This window comes from Saccostrea cucullata, unplaced genomic scaffold, assembly GCF_032062105.1.
Source record: "Saccostrea cucullata isolate Sc308-1 unplaced genomic scaffold, CSIRO_AGI_Scuc_v1 ctg1003, whole genome shotgun sequence".
NCBI lineage: Eukaryota > Metazoa > Mollusca > Bivalvia > Ostreida > Ostreidae > Saccostrea > Saccostrea cuccullata.
The window spans coordinates 173,053-189,275 of NW_026926129.1; the positions used below are offsets into that span (position 1 = coordinate 173,053).

The following is a 16,223-nucleotide window of genomic DNA, read 5'->3' on the forward strand; positions in this document are numbered from 1 at the left end:
ATTGAATTCAGCACATTTCAGGAAGTTTTCAAAATTTGACTTTTGTGGGGGCAAATATATGCAATATACCGCATATAGTTCTTTGTAAGGAGATGGGTGAACTTAGCGTGCAGAAAGCCCACTAGCTTCAGAGATGTAAGATCAAATTCAAATTGTGAATTTAGTATTTAGAGTAAAGTTCTCATCATTGATTTTTATGAAATCATGATAAACAAAAAGTTTTGAGGAAAATTTTTCGTTAATATTTATTCTTTTATATAAAAAAAATTATGTGGTATCCATTGGGTTCGAACCCTGGCAATAAAATTACTAAGTTGCATTGTCTATTGATACTAGCACGCTAACCACTACGCTACACAAGTCCTGATGAAGTATGGCATTTAAATCATGTTTCTGATATGACCATTGACTTAAGGGACTCCTAGTATTTCTTGAAAAGATACGAAAGTTATGTCATAAAATTATAATTTTAAAGTATAGTGGGTCATTGCTCCATAATTTTGGAAACCAACATATGTATGTTTGTATGCAAACTTTGAAGATTAACTCTCAACAAAATGGAGAGAAGACCCACTCATATCGAAAAATAGTGTTATAGTGTGAAAAAATGACTCGTTTTGTCCTCTTTCGTGTGTGTACAGTATTTCATAGGCAAATAACTTCAACCTTCATGAGATTTGTGCAAGTTGTAGAGATTTTACATAAAGTATACTTTAATGTTAGATGAAATATTAAGAAAAAAATTTTGAAATAATTGAGATTTAATTTTTCACCTTCATGTTTGTCGCGCTATGGGCTTATCTCTCGTCATGTTCACCCATCTCCTTAGGTTCATTGTGCAATTGATTCATGACTCTTATATAGGCAAAGTGTTAGATATTTTCTTACATGTACTTCTGAAAATATTTAATCTTTATAAATAAAGAAATAGCAATCTTTATGATTTTCAGTGAAGTTTTTCAAGTGGAAATGTTTTCTCCGGCAATAATCCGCTTTAAATCATTAAACATTTTTTTTTAAAATGATAAGCTCTAAACAGCAAGAAGTTTCACTTTTCATTTAAATATGTAGTTTATTAAAATATTACGTGTTGCACTATAAATAAATAAATACGCGTTCACATGTATGTACATGTTGCAGAAGGATACAGAAAATAATACTTTTATTTCATATATGCAAACAAAACATATTCATTTTTTTCTTCTAAAGTAAATACACATGTATATATGAATCTTTTAACTTTGAAAATGGATTTTAGTTTTATTTTTTGTGAAGGTCAGTAAATTTGCCAAATGGCCATATCTTCGTTATGACTGCAGACACAGAATGTGTTTTTACTGGAGGAAATCAGTATAAACCACGGATTAATCATATCATCAAACCGTTTGATTAAGACACCAACACTAGATAACACATGGATATTTCCACTGTCTCTGCACGCTATGTATATATTGCTTTCCGAGTCCTTTTCCTGTCCGTAAGGAAATTTCAGATCTGGACTTTTATATGTCCATATTGATTCCCCTTCATTACTTATTGCTGAAACTATGTCTTCCTCATGCAAACTATATACAATGTTTTCTTGTTTTGTGACAATAACACACTCGATTTTATGCCCAGGGAATTCATAAATATAAGTTTGAACTACACTGCCAGCTGATTTGCCAAGTTTTTCTATAAAATCAATACATGCAATATACAAAAAATCATCTCTGATATCTATTCCATAGCATTTCCTCTGAACTGAAAATTCACGAATAGTTTCAAAAGTTTTTGAAGACAAGACATGAATCATTTTGTCTTGCGGACATGTTATGTAGAGTTCTTCTCCATCCAGTTTCACACAGGCAGGTTTATATGGAATGCTGACTGCATTTTGGAATGAACCATCTTTGAAAAAGATTTGACATTGTGTTTTAAAATGATTCCCTGAGGCGGAATGCTGTGGAAAAAGAATGCTCCCGTCAGCTAAAAATGTTCCACTAAATACAACTCCTCCTTTAACTTGGAAATTTGCTGCATTTCTCACTTTAGCCTCTTTAATGTCTATGCCATCTAAAACTTCTTGAATAGAATCTTTTAATTGCAATTTGGAAATGAAAACAATTGATTTGCTTTGGAATTATCTGGTTCAAGGCACTTTTCCATTTCGAGAGAGAAATGTACTCTCCTTGTAAGTGATTTCTGCACATGTTGAAAAATCTGTTTAGCATTGGTAAATTTCACAACATATTCAACTATTTCTGTATTATCATCAATGTCTGATAGTGTTTGCTTGCATTTCTGGATACAATGAGATTTGTCAGTCATAGTATCTATATTTCTATTTATTTTTTCTTTGCTTTCTTTTAAAAACTTGGAAAGTTGGTTAAGATAAACATCTTTTAGTTTTCTGATATGGTTAACTATATCTTCTTCCAGTTCTTCTGCATCTTTTGTAAGAACCTCAGATCTATTGTCAAGGTCTTCAATATTTTTGTCTTCTAATTTCTTCAGCTCTGAAAGGTTTTGCTCATATATTTCCATTTCCCCAGTCAGATACTTAATTGAGCAGTTTTTCTTCATATTTTCTGCAACAGTTTAAACTGTATCAACAACAAAGTTACATTTTCTGTGCCTAGTGCCCGCACACAGGGAACAACAAGGTTCATCATGGTCATAGCAGAATAACTCAATAGGCCTGCCTTTATGTTGACGACAAGTTTTGTATAAGTTGGAATGCAGACTTCTTTGATTTACCCTGTTCAATGGACACAAAATATGGTCACAAGTAGCGACAAATTTTCGGTGATATTTCGAACACGTTTTACACATAGTCTCGTTACAATCGGCGCAGAAATCTGTGGCTTCAGCTTCTTCATCTTCTGTTTTACAAGGTTCACAAAATTTCACACTGTCACTAACATCGATCAACTTCATTAATGTTTCATTAATCGGAAAGTGTTCAATCCATGATTCGGGTTCACCAACACAAGGAATGAAATCTCGACATAATGGACAAGGAAATCCGAAAGAAGTCTCTTTGGATTGACACGACGAGGCGATAAAGGACGAAAGACATCCATGACAGAAGGAGTGGTAACATGGCAAATACCTTGGCGTTTTAAATTTGTCAAAACAAACAGAACATCGAGAAATATCATCCAGATTCTCAATCAATCTCTCACCAGAGGGCGCGCTCCGCTTACACCTCTGTTGTCGTCTAAAAAGTAGCGCGGATTGTCAAAAAATTATTTGTCGACAAAAATTGTATAAACATTGATTGTTTTGTATGATTTCTCAATGATGTTACGTGTTTTAAGCTCTTTGGTAGTAAATATTTCCTGACTTTGTCTCCTTGGTTTCAAAATGAAAATATGTGTAAAAATTCAGAACAAAAGAGTGCCGTATATATTGAAGCTATTTTAATATATATCCAAATTTTGAAAGAACAAAAGAAGTACTACAGATTGATATTTCTAATTTCATTTTAAAAAATTACCAAGTTGGTAGAAATCTATAATTTATTTTCGTTTTACTAGATTCTTGTAATTTAGACGATAACAGAGGTGTTGGAGCGGACGCGTATTAAACGCCCTCTGGTGAGAGATTGATTCTCAATATGAATATTTTCACAAGCCATGATATCCTCATTGCATTTTTTGCATTCCCGATCCCGAACTTAATATAATTATAAGTATACGTTCGTTCCCGAAGTTATCGAATGTATTACTCAAGGCAAATAAATAAATAAATAACAGGACATGTAAGTTATAATGGCAAAATTTTATTCATCTAAATGTTAGGAGCGGATGACCAAGAGACAGATCTCTTTCTTAAAAGCTTTTTTTTTAAATTAGTATGATTTAACATAATATAGATCACAAATTATTTTCCCCTTGTCTGTTTATTCCATAAATGTGTTTTAAAACGAGCATCTGCTATCTTTTATTTAATTGTTAAACGAAAGATTTTTTTATTGCAAAAATAGCTTACGCGTATATTTTCCTGGTGAAAATTCAGTGCTTTTCACAAATAGAAATATAGGAAGAAAATAGGAATTTAAAATTTTCCCTTAATTTCCTAAGGAAAACAAAAAAGAATGGATAAGACGATTTCTTTAGTTCTATGTTCAAATTTTATCTTAATTTTGTATAATCATTAAAAAAAAAAAAAGAAATTAACAGGTATCAGCTTTTATGCACAGAGATCAAGTATACACTGCATTATTTAAAATCATCGGAGACAGTACATTGCAGCTGGAAGAAAAGTATTTTTTTTTTAATTCTAAATATGAGAGAGAAAAATGACCTTAACCTGAGCTTGTTCTTAAAAAAAAATATTAAATGCGTAACTTTTCGTGAATCATTGATTTTAAATCAATAATTATGAGAAGAATTCATCTTTTATTAATATAGTTACACTGTGTTCCAACAAATTCAAACTGCTTATTTTTTTTTATTATGTCATTAATATTCATATATTACTGCATTAAAAATAAATCATTATATCATAATGGTACATTGTGTCATTTATTAATCAATTCTGTGTCACTTTTCCAAATTTTGAATGTATTGCTTCATTGTTAATTGTTCAGATATATCAATTTATTCATGCTGCGTCGTTGTGTTTCGAACCTTGCTTTTGTCAAGTCTACAATTATATAAAGCGGCCGTTTAATTGTCTAATATCCGCGCTCAAAGTCCAGAAGGTAATCCAATGGCTCCCCATTGATATACTTGTTGTAATTTGAAACAAATACTTTGGCAATCTGAAAAAAGGAGGAAAACATAGATATAACTATGTATTTGCATCCACCGAATATTTTCTCCTTTATTGCTTAAGAAAACTATTGCCGATTATCAGTTCATGAACAACTAGCAATACCATCTGAGGTATAGATTTCTTGATCAGTGGCCGTTCCATCTATGAAACGTAAAATGACGTACGTTTTAATAATGCAATAATTAATCTTCTTAATACTACTTTAAATGATTATTTATTTTAGGAATAACTGTCTTATTTTTCGATTTCATGATGTGATCAATCGATTGGCTTGCGTGATAATTTGCATTAAAGGCCTTCGACGTTTATGCATAAAATTATCACGCAAGTTAATCGATTGATCATCGTCACGAAATTGAAAAATCTGAGTTATTCCTTATATTTACATGCTTTGATTCCGCCAATCCACGTGCTCCAAGCACGTGATTTTTTTTAACCGCGCCAAACATTGATGGGGAAATAGAGTACTTTTACAATTTGTAATTTTATCTCGGAAAAAGATATTGGAAATGTAAACATACAGCTAGATATAAATATTATAAGCAATAAAATGTCTTAATTTGGTTGTGAGTACGGAAATTAATGTCGCAGCTATTGCAGAAAAAATGCTGTGTTTGTGAAACACCGTGCCTCCGTATGGCAGCTTATGACGCGGGTTGAATGCTCTAAAATGCACATCAAACTTGAAAGGTCAAGGTCAAAAAGTCAAAAGAGTTGGTACCTAAAGGAAGGTCTTGTTAGAAGAAATACACCTGTGAAATATGAAAGCCCTAGTTCTAACTGTTTAAAAGTTATGACTTAGGTTAAAGGTTTTAAAATGTGGGATAAACTAGAAGGTCAAGATCTACTTTAAAGCTTAGAAATAAGGTAAAGGCTTTCATATTTCACAGGTGTATGGCTTGTGACAAGTCCTTTCTTTGGGTACCAACACTTTTGAACTTTTGACCTTGACCTTTGGATTTTGACATGCATTTGAGAATATCAAAATTCAACCCTCGCCTTAAACTGCTATACGCGGGGTTATCAGTGTTTCACAAACACATCTTGTTTTTTGTATTGGAACAAGACATAAAAAAATTGCAGTTGTATATTAAGTAAACTAAAACAAGATGTATATTTATCAAGTTATTTACCACGTCTGTCGAACAAGGTCCCGATATATGGGGAGTTATTACTATGTTTGGATGTGACCACAATTCACTCTCGGGAGGAAGTGGCTCTCTGTCGGTGGTATCCATGATGGCTCCTCCTATCCAACCATTGCTATAAAGTAACGCTATAGTTCATGTAAAACATAATATCAAGTATTTTACATAGAGAATAATACATACCCTTTGCCATATCACATCCTGTATCAGCCCGTGACACCAATATCATCCAGAGGGCCGAATATTGGTGTCTCGGGCTGATACAGGATGTGATGTGGCAAAGGGTATGTTTTATTACGTTTATTACATACTTAATAATAAAATACAGAACACATTAAGTTGAGAAGAAAATCAGATAATAATTATGCACGGACTTCTTACAATGTACAAAGTCTGTTGTCTCATACGGTTTGGGTTTGTTTCTACATGTACTTCTATTTCGAATGTCTCCGATTCGTAACTTGAAAATAATCTATTATTTGTCAATAAGATTATCCTTACATTCAAAAACTTAAAATTAAGAGAATTATATATGTAACCCCCAAAATTTGTATATGATCACAAGTACTGTTTTTTGAGGTTTAATTTACTAAGGGTGTGATATTGATCTGTATCAGCCCTGCAAATCCATATCAGCCCTACAGGGCTGATACAGCTACATGTATTTTGACGTCACCATATCGCATATACATTTATTTATTTATTACTAAGTATGTCATAAATAATTATAAACATATCATATCTTATGAAAATCGTCTGTGGGAATGTATGATCTCTTATCTTTCAGATTGTTCAAAAATTTCCCTGTCCTTCATTTTGTCATGCGATATTAGTTAATTCCAAACCAGAATCTTATGAGTTATAGAGACGTTTGTAAATGATTCTATAAGTTGTCATTATGAAAATGTTTTATGTAAGTTTATACATTATAAGTAGGAATCTTCAGTGTTCGTACCAGTCCAATGTGTCTGCAATTTTTTCAGCCTTAGATAAACTAGTAAAACGAAGCGTATTTACTGTAAAAAATACGCTTCGTTTTTACTAAGATGCGCGAAATATTGCTCTATGAAAACCACAGTCGGTCCCCTTCAATTAGTTTAATAATTAAAAACATGCCCTTTCTCTTAACAACCCTGACAACAAAAACTAAAAAAGGATATTTCGTGCATTTGATAGAATTTAATGGTTAATTATGCTATTTTTTAAAATCTATAATTGATTAACCATGATTGTTTAGTACAAGGCTGGCAATTTTTCAGTCATCATACATTGACTTCACAATGCCATTTAACTACAAGTATGACAAAATATAACATATATAATATGACATACTTTAAAAATACTTTTTAACAATATTTTAAAAGGAAAGTAATATCAATGTGTCAATTGTAGATTCCTTTACAATCTGAATTATCTGATTAAAAATACATATTTGTTTAGAAAAACTTTTGCAAAACTTTTTTTGAAATTTGTTACAGGATAGAATACATTTAGAGACTGATCATGCCTTGGGCAAATCAAAGGAGTTCCCTTGGTCTTTCAGAGAGATGGCAGAGAGATCATTCAACATGAAAATGATGTGCACATAATGTAATCTGGAATCTAAAGTTACAGACATAGACCTGCAAACTTACTAATAAATAAACCTACCTGCTTGTTAATTATTCTTTGCCGGATACTTCACTTTTTAGGAATGCTCTTTATTTCTATCAATGATGCAAGTAGTTATTTAAGATCATGTCATGTGATATACGGAATTCTGACTTTTGACAGCATGATAAGTCAAGGGCTTGTGAGAAGAGCAGCAAATAGAAATCCTTGGCTACTGAAATTCAGTAATTGTATGCCAAATTATTTGGACGAGTGAAAGACTGAAGCAGAAGCCGCTTATTTAAAAAAGCTTTAAAGTTCTGTGCTTGTCCATCTTCTGATGTTTTTTCATATGCTTATAAAATGACAAAAGTTGTTTTAACAAGTGACCCAGTAAAGACTTGAAAATGTAAAAAAAATCTTGTAAGAAAAGAAATTGTAAATGTTTTCTTAAAAAATGTATTCAAGGTGACAAAAAATGTGTTTGACATAGTTTTTGAAAATGACAAAATTAGAACTCCATTGTATAATTCTGGTTGCAATACATTTTTTTTAATATGATTTTAATAGTATGTGTCACTAAGATTGAAATACTTGAGAACACATCTTACAAGTTTTGTTCCAGTTTACTTAAGTCAGAGATATATATTTTGAATGACAACCAAGATGTAAAAAAACAAAACAAACAAAACTATTCACTTTTGTGATATCTCTGTTGATTTTGTTGTTTACAGTTTTATGTGTCAGTTATTGGACAATATCTCCAAAACAATTGATATGTACTTACAATTTAAGGCAGATTTCTATACTGATATGACCTTGACCCCCAAAGAACAGAAATGTCGGCGTCAATACTTGAGACAATTATTTGATGGATGTTTCATACATTATTTGAATTTTTTAACCATATATCTTACATACGATACCATGGAAAAATATCTCACTCTAGAATAAAAAATAAGAAACCTATAAAGCGACATGGTTGTTGCTTAGCAACCATTTAAAGGTCATTTAACACAAATTTGAACAAAAATAATATGTAGATATTGCAATTCAGAATGGTGTCTTCTAAAGAGTATAATAGATTCAGAATTTTCTTCTTTAGCATCCATTGTTACAAAAAAAAATTTAGCAAGAAAGATGAAACGTTTTGGGAAAAAATTCTAAAATTATGCACTTATTTGACCTTTGACCTCCAAAATAATGAATCTAATGAAGTCAAACTTTAAGACAATTATCTGATGTATATTGTTTTCAGTATCATTACCCCACATTTGACTTTAAAATGTAATGAAATGCATAAATATGTGTAGGATGAGCAAAAAACAAGAAATACTGCCTGAAAATTGAAAAATACTCCGTTGCTTAGCAACCTCTTTAAAGTCATTTTTTTGCAGAATTGAAAAAAAACTTAATGTGATTAATGAAGTAAAGGATAATACCCTTTTGTGAGTTTATTCTGAATTTCCTATTTCAATTGGATCACTCTAGATTTTTAACTTGAAGATTAAAATGTTTCAAAAAATGCAATAAAATTCTGCACTTATTTGACTTTTGACCTCCATTTCCACTAGCAAGTTCAGTCGTGAGGTACCTGTTTAGCTATGAAATATCATCTCCGGAAAATTCCGTACAAAATGGTATGCATTTTGCCTAGATTACTCTTTGAATAAAAAAGTTATAAATTAATTTATAAGGATATGTCAAAAGGTCTGCAATAACGCTTAAAATGTTCCGGTAGAGAAAGGGTTAAAAAAAATTTTTCGCTTAATTAAAATCAAAGTATTGAAAGAAGTTTGTATGATTATAATTTAAAACAATTTTCCATATACCAGTAATTAGAAATAACAGTCCAGACCCCAAGACATGTTATGATTTTAAAATTTAATAAATAATATTTCATGCAAGAAATCCTCGCATATTTTCTTTTCAATAAGCATTTTTTTTCACATAATTTAAAAATTCAGTCTTGGAATAGTTAAAATAATATTGCACATGTATATTTTATATACAATCTTTTTAATTTCAAACAACAGTACTTTTATCGCCAACTACATGTAGAAACACTGATATCTGTACATTGTTAAGGGACTTTACGCATGTTAATTCTTAAAATTCCAATTCACTAAACTATTCATTTGCAGTCAAAACAGAATATAACCATTAACATAACATCGACGAAAACGATATGAAACAAGAAACTCTTCAACAATTTCAATATTTCTAAAAGCCCGCGCTATTGAAAATAGTTCGCTTACAATATACATTCAGAGGGTATGTGCACAGATTGTTATATCACGATTATCCCAATAAAGAAAATATATAATTTCTCTTTCAGTTTAATTCTCAAGCAAAAAATATTGATCATTAACTTTTCCAACGATTGGGATGTTAAAAATATTTGTTTGAATATCGTCTCTCAATGGGACTATTTTGTTTATCGGAAGCGTCTGCTTTGACGCTGTTTGGTTTTTTTGTTTACTGTGCTATTTATAGTAAGGCAGTCGATCATGATGCCTATAGCTAGGACTTTGCTTCCAGCAAAGCCCGGCTAAAAATTAGACAAAATTAAGAAATTTCCGGTTTAAAATGTAATTACAATTTTATATAACTGATTTTTTAACCAATTTTGCAATTGATAGGTAGCTTGACGTCGTTACAGTATCTTTTTGACGTTATGATAAACTGAAGTTCTTAAAGAAAGGGATAATAAAAATGTTATTCAAGAAAAAGTAATAAACATACGCTCTTGAAATAAAACATAGAAATTTGAGAATATCTCCATTATTTTTATTACGTTTTCATATAGACCCTTTGTGCCCGTCATATTAAGCAGTACTTTAAAAAAAAAAGGAAAGTTCGTTAATTTTTGGCATTTTGAGATGTCCCCAATGGTCACAAGACGGTAGAATGTTGTATTTCTTAAATATAATGTACAATAGAGTATTACTCATCAAATATTATAGCTTGAACAAAAAGTCTATTGTAGTATTTGTTTAATTTGCTTTAAAGTACTAAAATTGACATTTTTTATATAACCCTATAGTAAATGTACCTGTATTTTGAGATGGTCCCCTAAAATATACTCATCAAAAAAAAAAAAAGAAACGCATAGTAGGAACAATGCCCTGAAAAATGTATGATAGTTTTCTCATACCGTTTCTTTTTTAGATGGATATGATGCATTCGCGTCAAATGCGTGATATTTTGATGCAATTGTTAATTTTACAGCTATTCTACAAGTCTCACAGACAAAAAGACCTGATTTTGCAAAATTCCCCCCAAAATTTTGATCTCAATTTTCATTTGTTGGTTTCTGATGCAATTCCTTCAGGTACAAATGGGCTATCAAAAGCGGGGGTTCTCGATATTTACAATCTCGTTTTATCTGAAAACTGACGCTTTCTACAAATGCTGCATTTGAATGTTGCATAGCACAAAAAGGAAAATGGGCGACTGGAAGCAGGGGTACCGCAGTATACAACTGCAAGAGGTTTAATGCTACGCACAGCACCATATCTAACCTATAAAACAGAAACCATTAACATCGAACACCCAATGTTCGCAAGAAATACGTCTACGTGTGACATCAGCAGCTCAGCATCACTTAAGAGGATTACGTAAATTGCATCAATGTAACACACTGACGTCATCTAAAGCATTAGCTATCCCTGAACTGCACAGATCATGTAACAAGACCGTTTTCAGTTGACTACGAATTATTGCAAGAGGATTATTCATGCCATTGTTCCGACCCCACAGCACCCAAAATATGGACTTCAAAGATCTAAAATCAATATAGTATGACCACAACATCACTACTGAACATTTTGGTTTAGCTACTAGTCCAGAATGTTTGTCCAAAAGCCTCTTGTAAGTTCAAGAATGCTAAAACTTTGAAATGAACGTTAGACAGATAACTGTCTCCAGTAGGTTAAAAAAGTTGGTGGTGGTAGTGTAATGATATGGAAAACGGTATTATATGAAAGTAAGATTGATTTGGTTCGAATTCAATGGCCTTTGATGGAAAAAGGTACGCTAACCATGTTCTACCTACACATGCCTATTCAATTTTGCAGCATCCTAGAGCCGTATTGCAATCTCACAATGCAGAGCCACATACGCTCGTTTGACATTCTCATTCTTGCAAAACAACAGCAACCTGTTTCTGCCACAGTCATCTAAATCGCCAGATTTAAACCAAATTAAGCAGCATTGTAGAAAATGGATTGACATGATTTACCAAAGACAATCGCATCCCCAGACTCTGCAACAGCTGACCAAAGCTCTACATTTGGAGTGGGAGAGTATTCCTAAACAGTTTTTATTACACACATTTGCTTCCATTGGATGCCGTTTGTGACTATCATTTGTGTTTGCGGGGGGCATACCAGATATTGATCTTTAATGATTTTAAACTGACTATGATTTTAATATTCTTGAGTAGTTATGACATTTAGATAGTATTCCTGTTGTTAACCACATTTCTGTTTTATCAATACATAATTTTACTAAATAATCTTTATGTTTAATGGGTCACTAAAATTCAACTATGCGTTTCTTTTTTTGAAGAGTATACCTGGACGGTAGATTTTCCCAAAACTTGGCATGTACACTGAAGTTAATGAAAGTTATATATGGTATAAAAATGAAGAGTTTCACTATTGTTTTTTTTTTTGCACACAATAAAACTCCAGTCGACCCCCTTAAGAATTTTTTACCTTTATATTCTAAACAGGATTGGATATGATTGTCCTTTTTTCTAAATGTTAAACGCTGTTCTGTGGAAGAATTGTTTAAAGCGAATCAAAAGAATAGTAGATTAAGAGAGTACAAAACCAAGAGCATTCGTGAAATAGTTCAATAATTATAAAAGAGCTCTTTTACGCAGAATGAAAAACAAGCTTGGTTTTAATAGACTGGAAGCCAGGACGGAAAATCAAAACTGCAGAAGAGCATTCAAACGCATGTGATAGATCAAAATAAGGACGAGGTGAACTGACTCTGCTTGAAGGGTTGAAAACTAATTTGAACATTTAAAATTAGTAAGAACAAGTTTGAGCGTATAACAACTGGGTATCACAATGAAAGAAAATTAATTTAATCTGAAGTGAAGTATTAAATCTGTGTCCATTTTTTTTATCGGACTATTCATAATCATAAGTAATGATGACTTCAGTTGCTGATTCTACTGGAATTTATGTGTTTCATTTCCTTTAAGACACACAGCATTTTTGACATATTTTAATTGCATTGTTTGATGTTTATGAGGAATAAATGTTTTTGTTGGGCATGTTAGGTCATAAATGAAAACGTTGAATAATTATTGCATAAAGGGTTCGTACATTATGCAAATATAAATTAGATAACAATGAACCCAGTGAATATAGCGAATCCTATAACATTATACACTTACTTCAAAGCGTTCAATAAAGACGATTCATCAATGACATCACCCCTTCCTATATTAATGAACACAGATTTCTGAAAATAAGTCGAAAATATTTACTTGTATTAGGAATACATGTATATGTAGGTATTTCTGTAAAATATATAAATATAAAATAAAATTCAAAATTTTCTATTATAAAACAAGCTGTTTTAATCCCGTTTAAAAAGAATACACTTGTTGATTGTCACATCAATAATGTTATAATCTGAACTGAATCTGAATTAACCTCTTTCTAAAAGATCATTTTTAGGGGTGATGGGTTTGGGGTAATAACTAGTTGACACGCCAAAGGTCTGTCTTGATTTCAAATTCATTCAGAGGAATATATATATATATATATATATATATATATATATATATATATATATATATATATATATATATATATATATATATATATATATATATATGTGTGTGTGTGTGTGTGTGTGTGTGTGTGTGTGTGTGTGTGTGTGTGTGTGCGTGAAGGGTATCAAACGGGGACATTTGTTTGTTTACACACCTTCCAACCGGGGACGACCTTCCAACCGGGGACGTCCCCGGTTGTCTCCGATTAAAAATAGCGCCAAATTCGAAATCAGGGATGTCTAATTACCCCAAAAAGCCGAAAAAAATCCGTTTTTTAACATGTTGAAAAAATGTCCCCGGTTAGTTAAGATTAAAAGATGTGTGTTAGTGTGAACTTTTCATAATGAGCGAAGGTTCGTACTTGGGGGTTACACACGTGTCCCCGGTAGTATAGTGAAAAACATGTCACGTGACCTTTTCTGAAACAAACATTACCTTTAGATATTCCCTTTCTTATTTTTAAGTCCGTATTTTTTTTAAATGTTAAAGTTACATATATTATGTTACGTTACTAGGGGATGTTCATCAGTCAGTCTGACAAACATTCGTGTCTATGGAACATCAGGATTATAGATGTACGATTGACAAGTTTAGTACTTACGCATGTAAATTTTCTTAATCGAGCCTATAATTTTTTAAGGAATGAAGGTTATTAAAACTTATGTTATTCGAATAATTCGATCATTCTAACATAACTTGGGGCAGTTTGCGCGTTATAAACCATGCAGTATTGCAGTTTGATGATAAACAGTTGCGATACATTCAGCATAATTCATAGGCGTCAAAAGCAAATAAAACAGGGGGGGGGGGGCTAATATTGAAATGAGGCTAATCCCCAATAAAACCGTAATCCCTATTCTCAATGCCCAAATAATGTATATCTTGGCAAAAAAGTGGAGGACTCAAGCCAATAATTCGAAAAAATATTGTTTATATTATGTTTGAATTCTGCAGTAGGGTTGATTTTCTTGAGCTTAAACATAATTCTTGATTTAGTGACAAAATAAAACTCATTTCGATAAATATGCTTAAGTATAATTCGCATAGTTAGTTAAAGAATTTCCTGTAAATATACATTTCACCAGAATTGAAAGTTGTCATGCATTTTTTTTGTGGGGGAGGGGGGATAAGAGCGGGGTTGGGATTAGACAGTTAAAGCTTACAGTGTTTTTACCATTTTATTTCTAAGCTGTTATTTGCATAGGTAAGTATGGTAGATATATCCATATACATACATGATATTCCTACAATGTACCTTGTAATAGTAGTGTGGCAAATGTTAACTCCAGAAGGTAGTTCTCCGAAAAAATATTTTGACAGACTTGAGAGCTACAGTCCCATCCATTGTGAAAACAGTATATTTATTGCCTGGACAAAATGCAGTGCTTAATTCTGAATTTTTTCTTACAATTCTTTTTACCTCAACTGCAAAAATAGATATGTCTTTAAAAACTCTCGGACAAATGTAGGTGACATCTGCAAAAAGTGCGTTGGACCAAATTATTTTGCAAACCAAAGTGAAAGTATAAATAGTTGAAATTTTTGATGATCACAGGAGGGCTATTAACAACAATAAAATTTAAAAATTAAGCTTCGACAGTCTGAGATTTCTGAAGGGGAGAGATAATGGAAGGAATCTAAAAATATCAATAAATGCCTCGCTTCATGAAAACGAAATGTTTAATGTGGCGTTGAAGAGAAGGAAAAGGGGGGGGGGTTATGCTGTAGTATTTTCATTTATAATTTTTCTCTCTGTGATAACTCTTTGAAACTTAGCGGAGTTAATTCCTTGGTAATTATACCGGAATGTAAGTTAGGCAGGTCAATAGGTCAGGAACTAAGGAGGCTTAATTTATGCATATTGGGCTTCGCCCGTTATGCAAATTATCCCATGTTCCCCACTATTGTTGATGCCCTGGCATTCTATACTAACTAGACAGGTATTCCTTAATTTATGCTGTCTATATGCCACAGCGATCTGATCATATCCCTTAGACTTCGAAGTACGTAAAGACGAGATGTTGAAAAAAAAACCTATATATTAATTAAAGTAGGTCTATACTCGCACTACGTCATTTACGAATAGTAAAACCGGAACCGCGCTTCCTTTTTCCGAGATGAGATTTTTTAACTATATTGGTTTGACTTTTACTTAGCGTTTTAAATATCCGGTAACGATTTTGCTCGAAGTCGGTCGCGTCAACAAACACATATTCTACAGTTTAAGGATAAATTAATTAAAAAGAGAAGGCTGGGAACAATTTTCGGTTGACAGAAATAATTAGGTAATAAAACGATATTTCTGTGAATGATGCATGTTTTATATGCCGCGCCGAAAACACGGACCATATACATGCTACATCAGAACATGTATCAACCTATCGAGGCGACTATTGTCGGCGGCCAAGTTGAAGCTAATAGTGATAATTCGGAAGAAAAGTAATGACTACGATTTGACTTACACAATTTATGGATTTTACTAATCAAACAATACAAAATTTACTTTGAATAATAATTATTGCATAAAACGCATACCCCCCTCCCCCAACCAGCTTACCCACGAATCCCTATGCAAATTATCTTTTGAATAAGCATTTGACAAAAGTTGATTCACTTGCAGCACACTTCGTTACTTTCTGTAGCAAAATCATCCAGTTTCTGAGAATCAATGAATTACTTTCATTTTCATCGTCTCCAATTTAAAGACAAGCTAGTGTGTTTTATTTATTTATTTTTTTTTTTTTTTTGAGTAAAATAAGATAAATTTTAGGGACATTTGGTTTTGGGTGTGTATAATTATTGTTTTAAATTATGTACAACCTTGTTAATACAAGTATACACTCAAACATAAACAGTATTTCAGAAATATGTGGCAATATATTACTTCTGGAAGAAAGAAAATAGGGGGGTCCCTTTAGTGT

The 16,223-nt window shown here is 32.0% G+C and overlaps 2 protein-coding genes across 3 annotated transcripts in view; both read right to left on the reverse strand.

The window, feature by feature from the left end:
- Window positions 1-2,041: 2,041 nt before the first annotated feature.
- On the reverse strand, window positions 2,042-4,562 carry LOC134270883 (transcription intermediary factor 1-beta-like). The gene is made up of 3 exons (XM_062753132.1): window positions 4,534-4,562; window positions 2,596-3,202; window positions 2,042-2,565 (listed from the first exon to the last, which is right to left on the reverse strand). Exons 1-3 carry the CDS (start codon window positions 4,560-4,562, stop codon window positions 2,080-2,082), a joined length of 1,122 nt encoding a protein of 373 aa, XP_062609116.1. The 3' UTR covers window positions 2,042-2,079.
- LOC134270878 (glyoxylate/hydroxypyruvate reductase A-like) overlaps window positions 4,406-16,223 on the reverse strand; it is a 28,497-nt gene continuing 16,679 nt past the window's right edge. Inside the window, exons 8-10 of one of the 2 annotated variants that reach the window (XM_062753128.1) lie at window positions 12,919-12,986; window positions 5,898-6,027; window positions 4,406-4,750 (exon numbers count right to left, since the gene is read on the reverse strand). In XM_062753128.1, the coding sequence (XP_062609112.1) occupies window positions 4,664-4,750; window positions 5,898-6,027; window positions 12,919-12,986 (285 nt within the window). In that variant the 3' untranslated portion in view covers window positions 4,406-4,663. The remainder of the gene's footprint in view (window positions 4,751-5,897; window positions 6,028-12,918; window positions 12,987-16,223) is intronic. The other variant, XM_062753127.1, reaches the window with a different exon arrangement.

Coding starts and splice junctions, on each gene's coding strand:
- LOC134270883 (XM_062753132.1), bottom strand. CDS start 4,562: ATGAAGCAATACATTCAAAATTTGGAAAA. Junction 3,203..4,533: donor TACATTCAAAATTTGGAAAA/GTGACACAGAAT, acceptor GCTACTTTTTAG/ACGACAACAGAGGTGTAAGC. Junction 2,566..2,595: donor ACAGAAAATGTAACTTTGTT/GTTGATACAGTT, acceptor GTTGCAGAAAAT/ATGAAGAAAAACTGCTCAAT.